At 39.8% G+C, this 22,702-nt stretch overlaps 3 protein-coding genes and 1 pseudogene across 5 annotated transcripts; 3 read left to right on the top strand and 1 right to left on the bottom strand.

The window, feature by feature from the left end:
* Positions 1-27: 27 nt before the first annotated feature.
* Positions 28-1,643, bottom strand: LOC146496007 (uncharacterized; annotated as a pseudogene).
* A 474-nt stretch (positions 1,644-2,117) lies between these two features.
* Positions 2,118-7,412, top strand: tp53i3 (tumor protein p53 inducible protein 3). Its single transcript, XM_085144084.1, has 7 exons — positions 2,118-2,246; positions 3,263-3,334; positions 3,448-3,621; positions 3,778-4,045; positions 4,230-4,442; positions 5,417-5,613; positions 5,809-7,412. Exons 3-7 carry the CDS (start codon positions 3,481-3,483, stop codon positions 6,004-6,006), a joined length of 1,017 nt encoding a protein of 338 aa, XP_085000210.1. The 5' UTR covers positions 2,118-2,246; positions 3,263-3,334; positions 3,448-3,480; the 3' UTR covers positions 6,007-7,412.
* Positions 7,251-15,652, top strand: dnajc5gb (DnaJ (Hsp40) homolog, subfamily C, member 5 gamma b). Of its 3 annotated transcripts, XM_085144085.1 has the most exons (7): positions 7,252-7,412; positions 8,869-8,998; positions 9,454-9,667; positions 9,830-9,983; positions 11,636-11,692; positions 12,678-12,734; positions 13,508-15,652. In XM_085144085.1, exons 2-7 carry the CDS (start codon positions 8,886-8,888, stop codon positions 13,570-13,572), a joined length of 660 nt encoding a protein of 219 aa, XP_085000211.1. In that variant the 5' UTR covers positions 7,252-7,412; positions 8,869-8,885; the 3' UTR covers positions 13,573-15,652. The 3 variants fall into 3 exon arrangements, with proteins under 3 accessions (XP_085000213.1, XP_085000211.1, XP_085000212.1); XM_085144087.1 differs by lacking the exon at positions 12,678-12,734 and having other exon boundaries at positions 7,251-7,412; XM_085144086.1 differs by lacking the exon at positions 11,636-11,692 and having other exon boundaries at positions 7,253-7,412.
* Positions 15,653-15,779: 127 nt separating this feature from the next.
* LOC146496004 (proton-coupled zinc antiporter SLC30A2-like) lies at positions 15,780-22,390 on the top strand. Its single transcript, XM_085144079.1, has 8 exons — positions 15,780-15,894; positions 16,012-16,214; positions 16,429-16,575; positions 17,228-17,381; positions 17,479-17,677; positions 18,027-18,132; positions 18,209-18,343; positions 20,095-22,390. The coding sequence occupies exons 1-8, from the start codon at positions 15,830-15,832 to the stop codon at positions 20,220-20,222; spliced, it is 1,137 nt and encodes a 378-aa protein (XP_085000205.1). The 5' UTR covers positions 15,780-15,829; the 3' UTR covers positions 20,223-22,390.
* The last annotated feature ends 312 nt before the right edge of the window (positions 22,391-22,702 follow it).

The raw sequence follows: 22,702 nt of genomic DNA, 5'->3' as shown, positions 1-22,702 counted from the left end.
TTTTTATTTTATTTATTTATTTTTTTGCACACTGTTGCGTTGAGTACAGGCATACAGGTATGCTTGTTGCCATGGCTGTCTCAGCACATGTAATACAATAGCCCATTGTAAAGCGTGTCTAGTGCAAGCAGTTGTCACTAAGTGTGCAGTAATTTTTCAGCAGCACATTCCTTAGAGATTCAGTTTCAGCACAATCGTGGAGTTTGTTGCACATCAAACAACTAATAAAAAATACTTTTGTTTTAAGGTATTGAGTTGTGAAAAACGTAAAAGTGCCAAACTTTCAAATTCCTCTACGAAAGTTTCGTAACAACCTCCACGTCTTTTTTATCTTTCAGCTTATCTATAAATTCCATCACCTTCTGTGTAACATCTCTCTACTGAAGCAGTCTCAGCCTTTCCATTTCCTCCTGGGCTTTCTGCTGTTGCCTGGACAGCTCTTTTTCTGATATTGAGTCAATCGTTGCAATCTTTTTCATCTGCATAAGTGACAAGTTGCTCTGGACTTTCCCTTTGTGTCTCACAGAACTTGTAGGTTTAGTCGATGGTGGTGGTGCTGATATGGACCGACCCTGTTCCACGAGTTTAGATCCTTCATAGCTGGATTTGCTAGAACGCAATCGTCCAGCAGATGTGTATATCGCCCTGGAGAAGTTTGCGTCTGCATTTCTTTCATACTCGGCGAATTCTTTCATAGCGATGCTGACTGTAGCTTTTGGTTCACAGACTTGTACCATCACCACCCGTCTTGCTTCATTTAGCAGTTTGTCCCTTCGCCGTTGAAGCATTTTCTGGGTGTATCGGTGCTGTTTATCCAACATGATTAGCTTACGTTGCAGATCTCGGTCCTCCTTTTGGTTTAGCACTCTTAACACTCTTTGTAGTTCAGGTCTTCTGTAGATGTGATCCATTATGTCCAAGAACTAGGGGGAGGAAAGCATTTTCTGAGCTTTTTTGTGTTTTAGATTAAAACCAAAAATATCAGTTTTATTACCTGATTTTTGTGCACTATTCTGAGCGCAGTCGTACAGGTGTGTTTGGTCCCATGGCAGTCTCACCATCTGTAATATAATAGCCTATTGTAAAGCATGTCTAATGGAGGTGTTGTTAGTGATTTACAAGTGTGCAGTAATTGTTCATCGGCGCATATAGAGATTCAGTTTCAGCACAGTAGCAGGGCTTCTTGCACGTTACACTGTGACTGTGAAAAATACTTTGATTTTGTGCAGTTTTCTCCCTCCTGCTTCACTATTTGGGGTTATGATAAAAAATTAATTGTAAATGTACATTTTGGAAGAAAATTACATTATGAGTTACCATTTGTTTTACTGTAAATGCTGTGTAAATAAATACAATCAGAGTCTGTTATTCGAATATCCTAAACTGTTGCTTTTATATAAATATTGGTAATTAAAGATGTGGTGGTTTTAGAAACACTGAGCTCATGAATCCTCGCTATTCTGACTGAGAAAGATTTGCTTTGACACAAGTCTTCAGTTGTTAGCCATCGGATCATCCCCAAACATGTCATCCTTCTCCAACCGTCTTTCTCATCTCCTCCTTCACTATATCTGTGAATCTTACCTGGTCTTCTTCTGACCCTCCTGCCTGTCAGCTCAATGTTATCTTCGGCCTGATGTATCCACTAATATTTTGATATTTTCAAAAACATTTTTTATCATTACTTTAAGTTTTTTAGCATCTTATTTGACAGTAAACTCTGAATCTTTAGGGTTTTTTTTTCCCTTTGATTAATTGATTTGATGATTTGTCATCTTCTTGTGGGTGTTTTCAATCTGCTTTTTAGTAGACTCATTTATAATTGAAGATAACATTTGTAGAACTTAGATCCACATTAACATGAACATAAGAGAAACTATGCTTACGAGAAAATCGCTGTGCTACAGCAGGCAGAAAACGAAAAAGTTGAAAAAAGATACAATATTACAAAATCATGACTCTAGTTTGTTAGATTTCTCAGTTTACTTTTATTTGTCTCTGTTCCCCATAAAATATTAACTGCATATATTACGTTATTATATAAATGAAAATAGTACGAAGTGTCCTGATCATATTTAAAAAAAACTGTGTAATTGCAGTATACCTTTAACAAGCAAAGCCAGCCCCTCTGGAGTTTGGCCCTCCCGCGCTAAAACTGAAAACCAGGCTTGAAGATGGCACAACAAAACTTCCCAAAATGTCACACAGTTACTCCAAAGTTGATCAGCTGTTGACATCGCTGCTTGGTAAGTTTATTCTCTGCAGTGATTTAGCTTCATTTACATTTTCAGAGGAAATGCTGTTCGCTCGTTTTCAGCTGCTTATCTTCACTGCCGCTTCGCTGGTTTTAGTCGCACAGGTCAAACAGCGTAATCAATCAGGTTTGTCGATTTACATTATTTAATGAAACAGACAATGATTCGGACATAATGCAAAATACAGCCGTCTAAAGCGTGAGAGAATGTTGCGCATGCGCATCACGGAAAGGGGAGATTACAGTATAATGTAAAAGCAGAAAAACGCATATGTTTACAATAAGGGGTTTCTCTTTTCCGCTTTTTCGCGGTCTCTTCTCCATGTTTTTTCTCTTTGTTCTGCTAAATAGTTCTGATATGTCTTCATCCCCTTGAGTTCCTGGCTTGTATTCAGCATTTTCAAACTTTGTGGTTTAAACTGTTTTGGTCCCATGTAATTGTTTAGAGATGTAAAACTGTGTTAACCGGAGAGTCAAACTGTTTCTGCTACTTCAGGTGCTGACTTTGGCATAAATAACTGCAAAGAGATGAGTTGGCTGTTATCAAATACGAACAGTTAATTTTGATCCCACAGAGGTTTATGCTTGGATATTATTTAAAACATTTAACAGCAACAATCCTTAGCCTCGTTTAACCCAGATAACCTAAACCACTAAACACTGAGGCATTTTTTAATACATTTGGACACACTGGGTGGAGAAGATCACTGAGATCATCAATCCGCAAAAGATATTATATGCAAACAAACCAGGTTGGAGGCTTTATTTAGTATAGACCACAGCATTAGTTTACTCTTAAGGTTTTACACCAGACAGGAGCTGAAGCACATTGCTGTTTTAAATATGGAGCACCTAAACAAATCTATGGAAATGCAGATATCAACAAATAACACTTGTTTTATAGAATTCTGCTTTGTTGTTATTATTAGAAATTATGACATACTTAATGTTCTGTAACAACTTGTGCTTTAACAGCTTAATTTCCTCTTTTGTTTTCCACTCAAATAGCAATTGCCCCTGCAGAGGTTATCTAATGCATCAGATCCTGCAACCTGGACGATTTTTACTCAGAAATACACAGTGAGTGTTTAAGCCCTAAATTAAAGCCTACATAAAGTTGCTGCAGTTTTTCTTGTTGCACCACTTGCAGGTCAGAAAGAAAAATGTAGGCCTACTCTACTTTTGTTTTCAAGGTGTGGTCCAAGCATTACGTTAGTGTTGCCAAGATGATGCGGGCAGTGTGTGTTGATCTACCCGGAGGACCGGAGAATTTGCTGCTGCAGTCTGTTCCCAGACCTAATCCCAAAGCAGGAGAAGTCCTGATTAAAGTTCACGCAGCTGCCCTCAACAGAGCAGACCTGTTACAGGTAGAGTATATTATAGCCAAAAGAGCATAATACAGTGCTATTATCTCCTGTAAATCTATTAGCCTGCTTTCAGTCTTCTGTGACTCACTGTATTCTGAATTATATCTAAATTTGCATAACACTGGCCTAAAAATAATTATCTTGTGTTTTCCACAGAGACGAGGCCTGTACCCTCCTCCTGCTGGTGAGAGTGACATCATAGGCCTGGAGGTAGCTGGTACTATCCACACCCTGGGTCCAGGGGTGAAAAAGCAATGGAAACCAGATGACCGGGTCATGGCTTTGCTCTGTGGAGGAGGATATGCAGAATATGTTTCTGTGCCCGAGGAGCTTCTCATGCCCGTTTCCTCTAATCTCACAATGTGTCAGGCTGCTGCAATCCCAGAGGCCTGGCTCACTGCTTTCCAACTGCTGGATTTTGTTGGTATAACAAACATTTCTGTGTCTCTTTGTTTTTCTTCATTTTTATATGTTTTAATGATAAAGATTAGACAACTGAGTTCTTCAATGAGTCACATTTATTTCTATTTGACTTTTTTTAATTAACAAGAGGCCAAAGTCAGATTTGGTGCAAATTCTATACTTGCCATCTGTCTTCTCTGCTCCAGCTCAGGTGAAAGAGGGTGAGGTGGTGCTGGTTCACGCTGGAGGCAGCGGAGTCGGAACAGCGGCCGTTCAGCTTGTTCGTCTGTTTCGGGGTGTGCCGGTTGTCACTGCAGGGAGCCCAGAAAAATTGAAGCTGGCTGAGAAACTGGGCGCTGTAGTTGGATTCAACTACAAAGAGGAGAGCTTTGCACAGGGAGTGCATGACTTCACTGGAGGTGAATTATGGAAATCAACATGCATTTAATTTTGCTGCAGGCAACAGTGCAGTGTCTCTGCTGATAATTCCTAATGATAGCATTGTTTTTGCATACTTCTGATTGCTATCAAATGTTTTGTCTTTGTTTCACAGGCATTATATTGGAGTTAAATGTTTCCAACCACTGTAGCAATCAGAGTTTAATGCTACATAGCTCTTCTGTAGCTTTCTAATAAATGCACATCAAAGAGCTTTGATAACCAACTCCAAAAAATCCTCCATCAGTACTTAAGAAGCAAGTCAAAACACATGATTTCATTTTCAAGGATAAAAGAAAAATGAGTTGTTTTGTAATTTTAGTTAAAAAAATTTTTATTCAATCTGTCACAGTGTATTTGTTTAGAACAGGGGTCAAGCATAAGACCGGGGGGAGAATCGGCCTACCAAAGAGTCCAATCAGGCCCACTGGAAAATGCAAAGGAGGACATAAAGATTGGAGTTCTCTGTGTATTTTCATTACATTTACAACTTTTCCTACTGATACAAACCTCCCACATGGTCATTCATACTGCACTAATGTAGTAAAGTAGGATTAAAAACAGCGGAAGGATAGAATAGTTCCTGTATTTTCACTCTCCATTGCAGAAATATAGTCCTCATTGGTCTTGTTTAGCCTAGCTAACCTACACCACAAAACACTGAAGTAATTTTGAATACATTTGAACACAATGGGTGCAAAAGGTCATTGAAATAACAAATCTGCATAAGAGGATATGATATGCAAATAAACTGGGTTAAAGGCTTTATTCAGTATAGACCACAGCATTACTTTACTCCTAAACTTTCACGCTAAACATGGAGTCAAAGTGGGCTGTGGTGGGCCATGATGTAAAATAAGATTAGCATCTCTGGTTTGGAGCTATTTTGAATCAAGAACTTGATTGTATTGGAGAAGGGCAGTCACCTGTAATTGTAAAATCTCTAATTTCACAGGCAAGGGAGCAAATGTGATCCTTGATTGCATTGGTGGGTGCAACTGGGAGTCAAATGTGAGCTCTTTGGCCATCGATGGCAGGTGGGTGCTGTACGGCACCATGGGAGGGAGGGCGGTAGAGGGAGATCTGCTGGGCAAATTGCTGTCCAAGCGAGGCCACTTGCTCACTAGTCTCCTCCGCTCTCGCAGCCTGCAGGTAAGAATTGAAAACAGAAGTGACACAACAGCTGTGTTTCTTCATCTCTGTGCTGACTCGTGTCAGTGTCGCTTTCCTCTCCTGGGTCTGGTTTGCCAAAATGAGGCAACTTGCTTGGGTTACTTTTCAGACATCTCTTGTAATATATATGTTTGCAACTGGACCTGATATGTACTTTGCATTTTCCTTTTACAGTACAAAGCTGACCTGGTGAAAGCTTTTACAGGCAGGGTGTTGCCATATTTCTCAGACCAGCCTGCCACCCTGAGGCCAGTGATTGACAGCACATTTAGCCTGGATGACATTGCAGAGGCTCATAAGCACATGGAAGCTAACAGAAACATGGGGAAGATTGTCATCAATGTGATTCCACAGATTGAGCAAACACAGTGATGAATTCATACTGTAATAGAAACGCACTGGCTTTCAAATTTCCCAAAATACTGAAACCCACTGTCATTGTAAAACTTTTCTTTTGTTAGGAATATTCATAATTTACTAATAAAATAGACCAAATCACTGTTTTTCATTTTCTGTTCTAGTTTTGTTACGATTACATCCCGTGTTACTGTTCTTTTTCTATCCCCTATTCATTGAGGTGAGTATTCTCCTGTGGTGGTATTACTCACAATTTTCTACTAGCAGCATAGAAAGAAATGACAGAAATATGCATTTCAATGCATGATCAATGCTTATAATAGTTAATTAAAAAGCTAATTTGGGAAAAAAGCAAAACTAACTCACAAAACTAGAAAAACATAGTAAATGTTATAAGTTTTAATCTTTGCCAGTTTAAATACATTTTATTATCACAGCCTGCCTGATTAAATTTTGTTGCATTTTCTTATTGAGACTTGGGACGTCTACATGATTGTGAGTCAGCTGACATTTGTACTGTAACATTACCTGTTTTGATTTTCCTAAATTTTGCCCCTGATAATAATCCTCAGAGGTCACCACAGCAGATCATCTCCCTTCATCTCACCCTATCTAATCTCATCTGCCACACCAACCCTCTGCATATCCTCCCACAGTACATCCACGTACCTCCTCTGTGGTCTTCCACTTTTTCTCCTTTTTAATCCCCGTCTCTCCAGGGCATATCGCCACCTTTCTTAACTCTTCTTCATCTGCTCCCTACTTTCACTAAAGATCACAATGTTGTTTGCAAACATTATATACTCCATGAATATTCCTGGCTGACCTCATCAGATCACAGATCCAAACTAGAAGGGGTCGAGATGTTTCTTGATGCAATCCCACGCCCACTTTCAACACATCTATCACTACTACCTCAGTGTTATCATACATTTCGTGCACCACCCTCACACACTTATCTGCCTAATTATAAAATGACGTTTTAATTATAATAATAAAACGTCATTTGAAACTGTATTGGAAAGAAAAAAATCGAATAAATAATAAAAAATAAATCAAACTAAATAGAAAATAGCAAACTATAATAACTGTCAAGGTCTTCAAATTTTATGTGAGCTGAATCTTATATTAATAAATTTTAAAAAATCGGAAAGGATTTAGAGACGACTCTCTGGACGATGCTGATTGGTTGTGTACTTGTTTAAATAAAGTTCTTTAAATTGAAAAAAAAAATGTTCTCAAACTTCCGGCTTCTGTGTTGCGGCTCTTTTCACAACTTCCCTCCAGGTCCTGAGGAGGCAAAGTTAACATAAAAAGGTCGTGTAACTGAGTTATTTTAATGAATAAATATTAAATTAGTCAACGGACAACCTTCGGACTCTATGATTCGACGGAAAACAGCGAATATCTTTATTTATCTGGTAAGTAAGAGTGAGCATGTTCCTCAAGCCGCCCTGCTAAACGTATCTGCGTCAGCTAGCAGTCTGAACCCGCAGGTGTTTACGTGAAATTTAGCAAAACAAGTTGAATGTAAGAGCTAAACTAATGTTTTTATGAGTGAGCTCTAGGTATGCAGCCAGTCGTGTTAAAAGCTGATTCATGTGAATGAATTGTTGACCTATAATTGGTCAAACATCTCTCATGAATATCAAGCCATTTTGAACCAGAAGTAACATTTCTGTCGCAAGTTAGAAGCTGCTGTCTGTGTTTGGGTAAAGTGCCGCTTATGTCCTTTATTTATCAAGGTAACAAGTTTTATTGACGTTAAAAATGTCAAATTCAAGACGAATTTAGCCAGTAGGGTAGCAAAATTTTCCACAACTATAACATAACAGCTCTACAAAGATATTTTAAAAGAACTAGGTTGATTATAATGTAGAGTAAAAATGGGTGCAATGATGCATTCATAGGGACGCTTGCAAAACAAGTCAATTTTTTATTTTATATACAATCCCTTTGTAAATCTTGTAGACTACAACCAATTAAATAAATCAAACAAGGATATTAGGCATAAAACACATGCAAACGTCAACAAGCAGTGTTTGGCATACATATTATTGTGACCAGTGGTTCTACATAAATCTTTAGGGGTGGTAGGGTAACTAAAACCAAAAGCCGATGAATTTAAAGAATTATATTTTGCTGCTAAGGTGCACGGGCTAATCAAAAAATATGTCAGTATGTAAGTTAAGGAGTGCTGAAATGCATTTGTTGTTCTTGAAAGAGACTGGCTGACCTTTTTAAGTGAAAAGGTAAATGTGAAGGAGTATGATGTCCTTTTAAGGAAAACAAACATCCCCAGCAAATAGGCCTATTTAGGTTTATTAGCAATAAACAAGAGTTGTAAACCAGAGTAATTACATGTGTTAAAGCACTTTACCTAACTGCTGGTATGAGTAACTTTAGTATTTAAACTTGATCCTACTTTCTGTTTTGAGCTTTATTTGGATATATGACTGTATGTGGGATTTGCATGTAGGATTATCCCAGAGAACCCCAGCTTTCACCCACAGTCCAAAGACGTGCAGGTTAGGCTAAATTAGGTTAATTGTACAAATGTGTGCAAGTAATGCGCCTACTTTCTGTGATAAGAAGTACTTCTTCAACCACAGCAATAAACATGAATTAGAACGCCTTACAGTGTCTGAATAGTGTGCTGCTGCGTTCACTTGCACTGGGACAATGCAGATTAATGATATACTGAATGATGTCCTTGGTGAGCGTGCTGTCCATCAGAACTTCCAGATATGTTCTTTTTTTTCCCCTCAAACTTCTTTATTTCAACTACACTTTTGAGCCCTTGAAGTTACTTTCCTGATCTGTCTGCATTGTGCCTGTCAGAAAAGGGTGGAACTGTTTACATTTTTTATGTCACAGAAAACGCATCCTGAAACATGGAGGATCCAAACAGACCACAGAGGAAAATGTCAACAGCAGGAGAGAGTTTGTACAAGTTGCTGGGAGTGGAGAAGGGAGCGTCTCCTGACGAATTGAAAAGAGCCTACAGGTGTGACTATCTCTTTCAGTTCTGAGCTACAAGAACTAATAAATAAAATGTTACTCTCACTTGTTAATTGTGCTGTTCTTACAATAGCACAATTAACAAGTGAGAGTAACATCATTGTTTCAGAGATTTATGGCGACATTAGTGAAATCTTAGGCTACATCCACACTAGACCGGATAGATTTGAAAACTGCATTTTCGTCTTAAAACGCTCCATGTCCCTTCTAGCATATTCAGTCATTTTCACAGAGTTGTGTTTCCACATTGAAACGGCCGAAAATGCTTACGTTCCAGTACTGCGCATGCGTGAAACGCAAGAAGATTTGACCTCCCTCATTTCTGTCTGCCGCTTATTTATTTCTGGCTCTTTGAAACGTCGCAGCAAAATGTCAAGGAAAAGCACCGACTTTTTTAAACCCTCACTTGTTTGTATATTTTTAAATTTCTCTTTTGACCAGGAAAATGGCGTTAAGGTATCACCCTGATAAGAACCCAGACAACCCCGAAGCAGCTGAGAAGTTCAAGGAGATCAATAATGCCCACTCCATCCTCACTGATGTGGACAAGCGTGGTATCTACGACCAATATGGATCCATGGGCCTCTCGGTGGCCGAGCAGTTTGGGGAGGAGGGAGTCAAATATTACTTTCTCATGTCCAAGTGCTGGTTCAAGGTGAGAGGCAAGGGGACGTAGTTTTAAAGGTGAAAACAGAACATGAAGTTGTTTGTTCTGGTAGTAGGTGAATTATGCAGAAATTTAAACGCCAAAATGTGACCAGAGCATGCCGCAAAGTGTCCAAAAACTCTCCTAATACTCACATTGGTTTTCTTTTAGACCCTGTTTGTGTGCTGCACTATTTTCACCTGCTGCTGCTGTTGCCTCTGCTGCTGTTGCTGCTGCGGAAAGTGCAAACCACAAGATGAAGAGGACAATTTCATCTACATGGACCCTGAGGACCTGGAGGCTCAGATCAGAGAACAAGATGCAGGTGAGGAACTATTTTATATTCACTTAAGAATATATACAGTTGAGCAAGGCAGCAGCTTGCATAGAAACAAAGAGCTGGAGTTGAAAATGTTTCTTCTAGAAATCTAGGATTAATGATATGGAAATATTAGTTTTCACAGCTTAGTCTGCCTTTTTTTTCACCGATATAGTTAATTATGTGTTTTCTTGTGGAAAGTCTGCACAGGAAGGCGTTAACTGGATTCTCTTAGATACAGTCGACAGCCTCTTGAAGTGTTTACAGCCCAGTTTTGCTGTACTGATAACACGGGTGTTACTTTATGCTGAGCAGTTGTAACCCTGCCAGTAATCTTGATCTTAACTGTGCATGTGCAGTAAATCCAGCAGCAAGTTAACTTTGCCAAGAAAGGGGGGGGGGGGGGGGTACATCCTCATTCAGTACAGGGCATGTTTAGAAAATGATATAGTCTATAAAAATGAAGTAAACATCTCAGATGAACAACAGCTGGTGACATATTACACTGCCATTGTTTCTTTAATATAAACTAAGCTAAAATGCAGAAGCAGTGTGTGGGTAAACGAAGTACACCCCATGACTCAGTAGCTTGAAGAACCACGGGTGGATGGATGACTTCATCAGTCTTTCACAGGGATGCAGGGACTTTGGCCCACTCTTCTTTATAATGTTGCTTTGGTTCATTGAAGTGGAGGCATTTATTTATGCACAGCTCTCTTAAGGTCCCACCGCAGCATTTTAATCGTGACTTTGGGTGTCCCATTGCAACTCGTAGATTTGTTTCTTTTCAGTGGGGTGTGTGGGGGTATTTACCAAAACACAGCTCTGAGCATGTTAACTGGGTTGTGGTCTGAACTTTTACTGGGCCTCTGCAGCACTTTTGGTTTTGGTGGGGTTTTTTTCTCTTTTTTTTTTTTTTTAGCTGGTGTGGATTTGCTGCTGTGCTTGCGATCATTGTCCAATTTCATTACCTAATTTGGGCCAAACTTTTAGCTGTCAGACAAATAGCCTAACAGTTGACTCTAGAATAATTTGCTATACAAAGGAGTTCATGTTTGACTCAGTGGCTGCAAAATGAGCCTAGATCATCACCCCTTCAAGGTTTTGTTCAGATGCAACTTTCCAAACCTAAACCATACTGTCACTTTTAATTTTTTTTCTCTATTAAACAAGCCGTACTTGTTTGGTCTGTTTTTAATTGTTTTCTCTCGAACTTTAACATTTAACATGACAACTGTAGCCTGAAGAATCTCAGATACAGCTCTTGGATTTATAGGAGTTTTTCTGATCTCTGGGTAAATTTGCTAGGAAGATTGGCAGCTGTCTTAAATGCTTTCCACTTGTGAATAATCTTTCTCACCGCAGAATGATGGACTTTACATTTTTATTGAAATAGCCTTAATATCCCCCCCACCCCCATCTAATTTTAAGACGTGCTAAATGGCAAAATATTTTTTACTTTTATCCTCATGAAACCTGCGAGTCGAGTGGAAATTGATGAAATGTCACTCTAATCCATTACATCTTGCCCTGATCTTGATCCGTGTAACTGGTGATACTTCACCTCTGAACTCTTTCGTCTTTGTACATTTCAAGCCGAGACAAAAGCAGGTGAAGAGATGTCGTTAAGAAGCTGTGTGGTGAATTTTGTTTTACAGCAGACCATCCCGTAATAGTTATTCAGCCGAACTCTAGCGATGCTGGTATCCATTCAGGTAAGGTGTTATTCCGTCTTCAGGTAACGTTCACCTGTCGTCAGCTTCCTGCTGCTCTGCGCTGCTTGACTCACCTGCTAGATTTTACAGCAGTGATTCACTGTGGAAGATTTTTTTTTTCCATGTATTAAATCCTTAATGTGAAGGACGCATGGGAAATCCAAAGCTTTTTTGTTGTTTTGTTTTTTTTAAAGTGATCTATGTCCCTTATCACATACCCAGGACTTTTTGATGATGTGCTGTGTTTGGTTTTTCTTCAAACGTGGTCCTGCGGATTGTGGACAGATGTCTCCACTTTGGTCTCATCTGTCTAGTGGACATTGTTCCAGATGTTTTGTGGTTTGTTCAGATGTGATTTTGAAAAAACCCAATAGCCCCCCCCCCCCCAGTCTAATTTTCAGACATGCTAAAGGGGAGATCGTTTTTGTTTTACTCTGACAAAACCTGCATGTAGAGTCGTATTAATGAAATTCACTAATGCTGATTCTGTTGCCTAACAAAATGCCACTCTAATCCTTTAAATTCTGCCCTGATCTTGATCTTTGTAATTGATGATCCTTTAACCCCCCCCCCCCCCCCCCCCAACCCCTGAATGCTTGTTACGCTGTTAATTGCAATCGAAGCGGTAAGTTTGTTCGTATACTTTCAAACACTGCTTCTGCATTCTGGCTTATTTCTGTTAAATAAATAATGACACATGTCATAGGTCAAGTGAGGTTATATTTCTGTCATTTTAAGACGTGCTGAAGGTCAGATTACTGTTATTCTAATACATGAGACTTGCATGTCGAGTGGCAGTTATTAAATTCACTAATGCTGGTGCTGTTGCCTAACAAAATGTCATGCTAATCCTTTAAATTCTGCGCTGATCTTGATCTCTGTATTCTCTCGTCTTTGTACATTTCAAGCCGAGACAAAAGCAAGTGAGGAGATGTTGTTAAGAAGCTGCGTGTTGATTTACCCAGTGTTGAATTTTGTTTTACAGCAGACCATCCTGTAATAGTTATTCAGCCAAACTCTAGCAATGCCGCTATTCATTCAGGTAAGGTGTTATTCCTCCTCCAAATACATTCACCTGTTGCCAGCTTGCTGCTGCTCTGTGCTGCTTAACTTGCTGCTAGATCTTGCAGCAAAGAATTGATTTAAAGGTTTTTGTGCTGCTTATGTTTTCTGTTGTTGTTAATGAGAAAAGCTTCATTAAGTGTTTTTCAGTGTTTCTATCCTAAAGGATTTTGGAAGGATGTTTTGTTTGTTTTTTATTATTATTATTTATTTTTTTATGGCGTTATACTGTTTATATGGTTTATTCCCTGCTATAAAAGATCATTGCTCAAACTGTAATTTTAGACTGTAAGTGTTGTCCATTTCCCACATTATATTAAAAAAGGACACAGAACAGAGTATACAACCAATCATCAAAATCTCCTTTTGCATGTATGAGCAGATTGCACAGATTGATCTTGACATATAATGATTCGTACAGATTTATAGTTCTGGAGTTTTGGCTGAAAGATTTGTACAAATATGGAGTGACATGAAATTTGGTACCGATAGTGTTCACTTAACTTGTTTTTGGGCACCATCATCTGGTCAAATACCTTGCTTTTGTGCACTAACATGCTAAACTAAGGCAGTGAACCCAGGCAGTAATATAATTGCTTTATTTATGTATTTATTTATTTTTAAATGAGACTTACTTCCCTTCATGTTTCATTTTCTGTGAGACGTAAGTGGGTTTTGACAGCTTGTTGCCTCATTTAAGAACACTCCCACACCACACACCTGTTCATCACCTGTTCTCGTTACCTTCTGCAGGGGAGAACACACCGATTGTGATTCAGACTCACGCAGCCAAGGGGGGCTCGGGACCTGGAGAATGAACGACTGTATCAAACACTGAAGTGCAGAAAATGTTTTCATCTCAGAGATTTGTTTGTTTACATGAGTCAAACTGCAATTTATTTGATTGTGCCATAGTTATTTTTTTAAAAATGTGCTTTTTCTTTGATCCAGTCTTGTATTTATTCTTTTTAAAATGTTAAATTTCTGAATTTGGGGCGGAGACAAATAACAAAGCCATGCAGATCAAAGCCTCTGAGCTCGGGGATAATTATTTTTTTCCTGCGCACTTTAAACTCACACATTCATATTGAATGTTTGGAATATTCTGAAGCTGCCATGATCAGAGCACGTTTTGGCCCAAGATTCAGAAATTTTCAGATTTTTATTTTTAATATGCCGATTCAGGGGTTTCTGTGGAAGCTTGCTTCCAGCACTGGAAAAGGAAAAAAAAAATGCCAAGCATAAATCAGAATTTTGGTGTCAGATCTCAAAATTTTGACTCAATAACTCCGGATTTCAAGTCGAGTCTCACTTAAATCAGACATGTGAGCCAGCAAGTTGAAATTTTGAGAGAGAACCTCGCAGTTTTCAGTGGCTGGGGAAAAAACGCTTGTTCGGTCGCACTGCACATAAAGTCTGTTTCTATGTTAAACGGTTTACTGATGTGGCCACAGATCACACACAGATTTATCAAACAAAGGTTTACTTTTAAAATTTTAGCACTGCCTTATGTGACACATTCAGTTGCTAGCTTGTAAATGACTCATTGAAGTTTAGTCTTGTGATGCTTGCAGAGATTTTAAGGAATTACTAAATCACCTAATTCTGAGAGTTGAATGAGGACTGTTGATCACATTTGTGTTTGTCCACTTGAAATCTACTAAGGATAGATTGTAAATGGATGAAATACCCCCCCCCCCCCCCCCCCCAAATATGATTTGAGTCTTCCTATAAATGCTATAATTGTAAAACAACAGCTTCAAAATCAAACCAGATTTATATACCTGCTTTTAATTAACACAAAAAGATTGGATTTACTTCAATGGTACGTTTAGAAATTAGTCCTAAATGAGTTACATTTAACTGTGATTGGATGGGCGAGTGCAGCAATGTGTAGAAACCAAAGAAATCACACGGAGGCTTCTGCTGTAGCGCCCTCTTTGTGTGTGATTTCACCTAGCAACAACCAGCAAGCCCCAGGAACCACTCGCCAACCAGCTGGGGGAGCACACCTTTTTCCAAGCCGCCTCCTCCCTCACTACCTGAAGCAAAGAACCGGCTGGACCAGTGGACCATTGTTTATTCTGTTTGTGCGGAGATTAAACAAAAGACATGTGCTTTGGACATGTTGATTGATGTTTCCACTTGTGATGTTTTCAACCTTTATGCTTAAGTCCCTTCGGCTGCAGCTCAAGCTTACTTAATTATACACACAGACGCAGTGACGATAATCTGTTGTAACTCCTGGAAAGTGAGCCAGTGTTTTAGAAGAGGTACAGTTGGTCATTTTTGTCATTGCACATAAGTAAAAAATATGCAGGGAGGTGAATAGAGTTGTGTGAATTTTTCTACACTTGACACTAAAGCCACCGTTGTTTGTTTCTTTAGAAAATAAGATCGCAGCTTTCTGACTTATTGCCATTTTGACTTTTTTGTGTATGTCGTGATTGTTGTGTAAAGTCAGAGCTATATTTATGATTAGAGGATTTATTACAAATTGAGTATATATTAAGATAAAGATTCTTTTGTTTAAATGATATTTTTCTATTTTCTCTCGGGGTAAAAATGTTGAGATTGCGCTTCATTTTATACAAATCTGGATATAATAATAATAATAATAATAATAATAATATGGATGCTGATTTTCTGACAATTCTTGACTGCAGTGTATTTAAAAGCCTGCTTGTATACTTTTGTATGCCAATGATTATACTTGACGCAAAAGTGCCTGAATGCAGTTTTTGAATAATTTTACAGAAATGTGTATTTTATGTCATTATCTAAACATTTCCATGCTGGGTTTGTTCTGTCCACTTTGACAGATTTCCAACTGTTGGTGTAAATTTGAGTTTCTACTAAAGCAGTTCATGAAATAAAGTTGAATAATTCAGAAAATGTCATGCGGTTGTCTTATAATTTCACTGGAGTTGGCTCAGTAACCTCCCATTGGCTCCTGCAGTGCTCCACCCCTGAGAGATAGCGTGGGTTAGAGCAGGTGGTAAGTTGCCAGGCTTCCCTCTAGCTCCAGGTCAACCTTAAATACGGGAGTGTCTCAGCTGTCAATAACATGAGGATATGGAGTCATCAACAGATCCAGAGAAGCAACACTTGATTGAGACTCATTTGGAGCCTCTTGTGTGGTACGTCTTCATTTTTCATTTGACCTCCTGAAACACCAAAGTTCAACACAGATGGCTTTAAAACTGTTGACTTCCACATTGAGCCAGCCTAAGTGTAGATCTTCCATCTTGTGTCAGGGTGAGCGGTCCAGAGAAAAAGTGCTCAGACTCAGAATTCGGTGAAGACGCCCTCAGTGTGGAGGGGCTGTGGCAGCACGAATGGCTCTGCCAAGAGGCCGATTGGAGGTCGGTGACTGAAAGGGACTCGAGATGTTTGGCCAGAAAGAAGCTTTTCACTGCATGTGCCGTCAGCCTCGTGTTCATGACGGCAGAGGCCATTGGTGAGACAAAAGACTCATCACAAATTTCCATGCCAGCAACTCTGATTCTGCCAAAAAAAAATGAAGTTTACCTATATTCGTTTTTTACTGTGTCATGCATAAATATGTAAAGCTTGTTGAGTTTGAATCGCTCCATACAAACTTGATCTTAAAGTGACACACTCAGGCTTCCTCTGGTTCCTCTGCCCAAACACACATACGGTTTCCTCTGCAGGTGGATACGCCGCCGGCAGTCTGGCCATCATGACGGACGCAGCTCACCTTCTGACGGATTTTGTCAGCATTGTAATCAGCATCTTCTCTCTGTGGATCGCATCAAGGCCTCAGACAGGAACCATGACTTTTGGATGGTATCGAGCTGGTAGGAACAAGTTTCTCACGAGGAGCTCTCAAGAATACACTCACCAGCCACTTTGTTAAGTACACGGGTTAAGATTCATTAACCGAAGTAGCAGTACAACATAGACGGGTCAGAATTTGGAATAAACAAATCAAAAGCATGAATCTGTCCTGCCTTGTATCGACAGTTTAGGCTGGTGGAGGTGCTGATGTTATGGTGGGATATTTTCTTGGCACACTTTGGATCCCTTAGTACCAACTGAGCATCATTTAAAAGTCAGTTGATGGCAGCATCCTGCAGGAGAACAAACACGATGTCACAAAGATCACATCATGTCAAGCTGGTTTCTCGAACATGACAGCAAGTGCACTGTACTCAAATGTCCTCCACAGTAAATAGATCTCAATCCCGTAGAGCAGGGATGTGGTGGATGTGGACTGTGGACTGTGTGACATAATCATGTGAATATGGACCAAAAGCTTTCAGCTCATTGTTAAATCTGTACCATGAAGAATTCAGGCAGTTCTGAAAGCAAAAGGGCGTCAAACCCAATGCTAGCAAACTGCCCATTGAATTTATGTGCACATTAGTCCATATAAGTTGCACATACTCATATCCTTCATATTTTCGGGGCAATATGAAGAACATTTCTGACTCTTACTGTTTCACGCAGAGATTCTGGCCATGTTTCTGTCTGTGGTGTCGATCTGGGCCGTGACAGTAGTGCTCGTCTTATCAGCCGTGCAGAGGATCTCCGATGGGGAATACGAGATTGACAGTGAGATCATGCTCATAACATCAGGCTGTGCTGTGGGGGTCAATGTCCTGTGAGTGTGCCGAGCTTACTTTATGGATTATTTCTGCTTGGTTTAGGGGGGCAGTCAGCAGCGATGAGTGATGACGTCTATGCTTTGTTTTACCCAGGATGATCCTGATCTTGCATCAGCCTGGCAACTCACATGGCCACAGCCATGGGTTTGCCACCAACCTGACCCAGCGAGACAAACATGGGCAGAGCAACTGCCACGATAATGCAAGTGTAAAGGCAGCTTTCGTCCACATGGTGGGAGATCTGGTGCAGAGTGTTGGTGTCATGCTGGCTGCCACCATCATCCACTTCTGGGTCAGTGTAAGATTAAAAATAACAGTTAAATAACAATAACAAAAATAATCAGGATGGGCTTGATAGAGCACTGTACTCTCCAGGTACCCCGGCTTCATCCCACAGTCCAAAGGTGTGCGTGTCAGGTTAATGGCTCACTGTAATAGAATAGCAACCCGCAGTGTCTTTCCCATTTCTTATGGAAATTTTACTATGCATTTATAATGAATCAATTACATGAGCTGTTGCTCATGCACGCATGCTATATGCAGGGTGCAACTTTTTAACACTGACCTTGCTGCTGTAAATGTTCATTAGAGCAATATCACTCCATCATTTGTTTCTGATCATATTTCTGTCTTCTTTACAGCCTGAATATAAAGTAGCAGATCCGATTTGCACCTTCCTGTTCTCTCTTCTCGTTATTGGGACAACGCTTCCTGTCACAAAGGATGTTTTCAGGATACTGCTGGAAGGTAAACACACTTCCCTCCGCCTGTGGTGACGTTCAGATTTTAGCGACAGTTTACCTAACGTGTGTATTTTCTGAAGGCGCTCCTCGGGACGTGAGGTTCGGCGCCGTGAGGGAGCTGCTGCTGTCTGTAGGAGGAGTCACCGCCATTCACAGTTTACACATGTGGAGCCTCAACACGACTCATTCTCTGCTTTCCGTGCACCTTGCCACAGGTAAGAGGCGAAGACGGTACTGTTATTAATGTGGAGAGAAAGCAGAACCTGCTCTAAAGCCCAGTAAAAATACTAGGGTAGTACACCAAAAACAGAATTTCCAGTTTTATTATGCTGTTTCCAAATATAAGTTACTTGAAAAATATGGTAAAAAAGAGAAAAAGAAAATAATTAATTAGTTAATTCTGCTTTTGAAGTTGATATAGCTGAAAATAGATATATATAAAAATCAAATAAGACTTGGAAATCCATGATAGTCTATTGCAAATCTGTCTGCAGATTTTTGGGAGTGCCCACTGCCCCCCTTGCCCCACTTTGCTGGTGCCCCTGCTAAAACTATGGAGGTTTAATTAGAAATGAAACACCACACGCCCATCCTGCACCTTTTATCCTGGTCCTGTAAACATTTGTTTATTGTTTGATCAGAGTGTTTGTATTCTAAGTAAATAGGATGGAAAACCCTTTGGCAAATATTGATCTATTACAGCAGTAATGTAAGGTGCCAGTCAACTGAAAAAGAAAGTTCTTATTGCGTCCACAAGAATTAGGAGGGTAAGAAGCAGCCAGGTGCTGCTAATCAGATGCACGTGATTAAATGATCATCAGAAAATGATTAATTCATTGACAAAGTAAAGGTTTTTGGCAATTTTCAGGAGCATTCTAGTTCTTTCTAGGAGTGAAGGTCCCAGAAAACTAAAAAAAAAAAAAAAAAAAACTAAACTAAAAAAACCCAAGATCTAACTCTCAAATTCTACAGGCCTTAGTTAACATGTGAAATATTCAAGTCCATTGGCGGCACGTTTAAAAAAAGACTAAGTATGACTTCTCTGCAAACATAACATGGCGACACAGCTTAGGTTTGCAAAGTTGCATCTGAACAAACCACAACACGGGAAGTAATGAAGAATATGGACACAAACACCTCAAGACAACCCCCAAAAGGTTGATTCTGTTCATCTGGACGTAGCGTTTTCAGTGGGAGAAACGTCGTCACTCATCCAAGTGACTTCTTCAGTCTCAGCTGACTGCAGGTTTCCCCAATCTTATAAACAGTACATTTGCCCAATGACTGAAACTAGCACCACTGAATGAACAATGGGCTATGAGGTCAGTTCATTGATCATTAATATGCAAATTCTCATGACCATTGATCAACAACCACTGATCAATGACCATGAGTACCAGTCACAGAGAGTTGGGGAATGGCTGCAATCACAGCATTGTAAGATGGTGAAAGATGCCCCCTTAAGCCCCCTCCTTGATTCAGAGATGGTCTTTCCCTTTTCACGTAAGTGGCCTCCTTGACTCCGCGCTGCAACCAGCGTTCCTCCCTGTCCAGGATGTGTACATCCTCATCATCAAAGAGTGTCCACTGGCCTGTAGGTGTAAATAGTCTGCAGAGTCCTGGCCTGACGAGGTAGCTCTTCTGTGTTGCGCAATCCGCTTCGCCAGAGGTTGTTTGGTTTCCCTGATGTTGAAATTACGGCAGCCATTCCACAACTCACTATGAATATAATCTGATTTATATAGAACACAAAAAAACCCACAAGTTCAGCATACACGATAAACAGGTAAAATATTGTCATTTTGGGATGAAGTTTTATTTACTTCCATGAACTTCTGAGTACAAGCAAAATTCTAGCATCCACAATAAAATGAAGAGGAAGAGTTGAGCCAAAGTTGTAGGAGAAGAGCACTGATGATAAACTCATGTCATTGTCTGTATTTATTTGTTTGTTTGTTTCTTCCAGAGGAAGATGCTGATTCGCAGATCATCCTCAGGAAGGCAACAAGGGTCCTGCGCTCCAAGTTTGGTTTTTCCAGCATTACAATTCAAGTAGAGAGCTGCAGGATTTCAGGCAGCAGTGCAGAGGTTTAAAGTTGACTGAACAGATACTGGTGACTGCAAAAATACAGGCACTAGGTGCTCCCATTTAACAGCTTCATATTTGGGACTGAGGCAGCACAGTGGCACGGTGGTTAGCACTGTTGCCGCACAGCAAGAAGGTCCTGAGTTCAATTCCACCATCAGGCCGGGGTCTTTCTGTGTGGAGTTTGCATGTTCTCCCCGTGTTTGCATAGGTTCCCTCCAGGTACTCTAGCTTCCTCCCACCATCCGAAGACATGCAGCTTGTAAAGCTTATAAATATACACAGTATAATGGCATCACTACAATATACAAATTTATATTGTTTCTACCGTATACTGTTTATACCGCCCACCCCTAATTCAAACCTCTTGCCAAGTTTGGTGCCACTGGTTTACTGTGAGCAACTCCCAGCCTAAAACAATAAAACCACAAATGTTTAATAAAGAAGAACATTAGAACATTGTTGGCCACATGCCGGCAAAGTTATGTGACATTAGCAATGTTAGTACTAACTGGGTTTTAAAGCCTTTACTTTAAAATACTGTATACCCCGTTTAATACTTGACATTAATCTTACAGAAAATGTGATGATTATATGGATAATTAAATTCAGTCATATATCCACAAACACAACAAGCTGAAAGTCAGTGAATGCTGCCAAATACAAGCACAAGCAGGATCCACTGCACTGTTAATGTTAGCTATGTTATATTGCTGCCTCTGTTCGGTGGTGTCGAGCCAAACAGACTTTAACGTGTGTTTGAACGAGCTGACGGTTCACTCGTTAAGCTGAAAGAAATATGCTTTAATCACAGGAGTCACACATGTGTCCACCGTACCATCTGTTTAGCACTCGTAATAACACACACACTAAATCCTCCTTCTCTTGTGCCGTTTTGTAGCAGTGTATACACCTGAGACTGTCACCTGTCTGTCTGTCCTGCACTCTCTCTCTTTTCTTTCTCTCTGATTGTGGAATAAAAGTATGAACATGTATTTATAAGTTACACTTGTGTTTGAATCCTGCAACTTCTCACACATTTGATTTTCATGTGTGACAACTGCAAGTGTCCAGAGTGAGGACAGACTGAGGGACCCACTGCTGCACATCATCTGTGAGGCTTTGCACCCCTGATGATCCACCAGGACAAACTCAGCAGTGTGTGAGGAAGAGGAGGAGGAAGAGCCAGCAGCAGCTGACAGATGGAGAGAATAGACAGACCGTTCCCTGTTTGTGAAGGACTGCTAGAAAGGTTTAAAATCACTAACTGTCTGTCCTGAATTAGTCTTATTAGGTATTGTTCAAAATAGTTTATCATTCCAGTGTTTTTAGTGTGGGAGAAAGTACTCAGGGCCTTCAGGTTACACACTATAGTGTTATATCATATTCTATAAGGATGTTATGTGTTTGTGTACTTTCTGCCCAGTTTGACCCATTTAGCAGAAGTAAGCCTGTTTAAGGCTCTGATATCTATTCTGTATGACTTAAAGCAGTTATGACATGGTGAGATTTTCTCACCCAATAAAGGAATATTTAATATATCGGTCTACTCTTCATGTTATCAGACACAGTTATCACAGCTCATACATTTGCTTTTTACACATATATGTAAGCATTGAGCCAAATTTAGTAATGCCAACATATTAAAAGAACAATATTTGTCTCTTATATATAATACATCTATATATACACTGTCAAAAATACTTGTCTTTGAGTGAAGATATAAGGTGATAGGAAATATAAATAACTGCAACTTGAATCTTTACTGAAGCTCAGTATTTGACACAGAGTTCAAGTTCACTGCTGTAATAACTAATAATGATAAATATAATAACTTTAATATTGGCCAATAAAAAATATACTACTATATAGGAACATAGTGAAGACCAATTATTTAAGAGAATAAAGAGAGGTTAGTTTATTTTGGAGATAAGCTCCATTTATTAAGAAAATTTTAAAAAGGCAGGAACGCTATTTAGAGGTTTGTGGGTGGCTCTTAAAAGAGCCGTTGTGGGGAAGTCACTGGGACTTCAAATAGGCTATTCTTTTGGCTGTCAAGACACTGCTCCCTCTGCCCAGAAGTGGGCCATGAACTTCTCCCTCACCAGGACAGCCTCTCTGGAAAAGTTGTTGGCTGCCACATGACCCAGGCCTTGCAACGGCCAGAATTAAACCAGGTTTAAATAAAACAAAATAAGGACTTTATAAGCCAGACCTTCTGAGTATCACTACAAAGATTACAAACAGTGGTCCTCATACCACAGTTTGATATCAGTAAACACCAACGGCATTCACTGATAGCATACGCATTCGTGCGTGAAAATGGCATATTTTGAAGCGCAACCAATTCGCGTTGGACGCGCATCGAGGTGCAAATGTGGCTTGTCTATGCACCTGCTGCTAATTAACAGCACAGGGGGCGGGGCTTAAGCTCAGATCGCCACAATATAGGAGCTTCCATACTGAGGGCATAAATAGAGCCTTGGCA

Source organism: Neolamprologus multifasciatus, chromosome 19 (assembly GCF_963576455.1).
Source record: "Neolamprologus multifasciatus chromosome 19, fNeoMul1.2, whole genome shotgun sequence".
Taxonomy (NCBI): domain Eukaryota; kingdom Metazoa; phylum Chordata; class Actinopteri; order Cichliformes; family Cichlidae; genus Neolamprologus; species Neolamprologus multifasciatus.
This window is presented reverse-complemented; position numbering and strand designations above follow the sequence as displayed.

Bases quoted from the DNA above. Each gene is read 5' to 3' on its own strand.
- tp53i3 (XM_085144084.1), top strand. From the start codon at position 3,481: ATGATGCGGGCAGTGTGTGTTGATCTACCCGGAGGACCGGAGAATTTG. The intron at 3,622-3,777 runs GTAGAGTATATT...TGTTTTCCACAG, and splicing joins ACAGAGCAGACCTGTTACAG to AGACGAGGCCTGTACCCTCC. The intron at 4,046-4,229 runs GTATAACAAACA...TCTCTGCTCCAG, and splicing joins CCAACTGCTGGATTTTGTTG to CTCAGGTGAAAGAGGGTGAG.
- dnajc5gb (XM_085144085.1), top strand. From the start codon at position 8,886: ATGGAGGATCCAAACAGACCACAGAGGAAAATGTCAACAGCAGGAGAG. The intron at 8,999-9,453 runs GTGTGACTATCT...TCTTTTGACCAG, and splicing joins GAATTGAAAAGAGCCTACAG to GAAAATGGCGTTAAGGTATC. The intron at 12,735-13,507 runs GTAAGGTGTTAT...TACCTTCTGCAG, and splicing joins CAATGCCGCTATTCATTCAG to GGGAGAACACACCGATTGTG.
- LOC146496004 (XM_085144079.1), top strand. From the start codon at position 15,830: ATGGAGTCATCAACAGATCCAGAGAAGCAACACTTGATTGAGACTCAT. The intron at 16,576-17,227 runs GTAGGAACAAGT...TGTTTCACGCAG, and splicing joins TTTTGGATGGTATCGAGCTG to AGATTCTGGCCATGTTTCTG. The intron at 18,133-18,208 runs GTAAACACACTT...TATTTTCTGAAG, and splicing joins TTTCAGGATACTGCTGGAAG to GCGCTCCTCGGGACGTGAGG.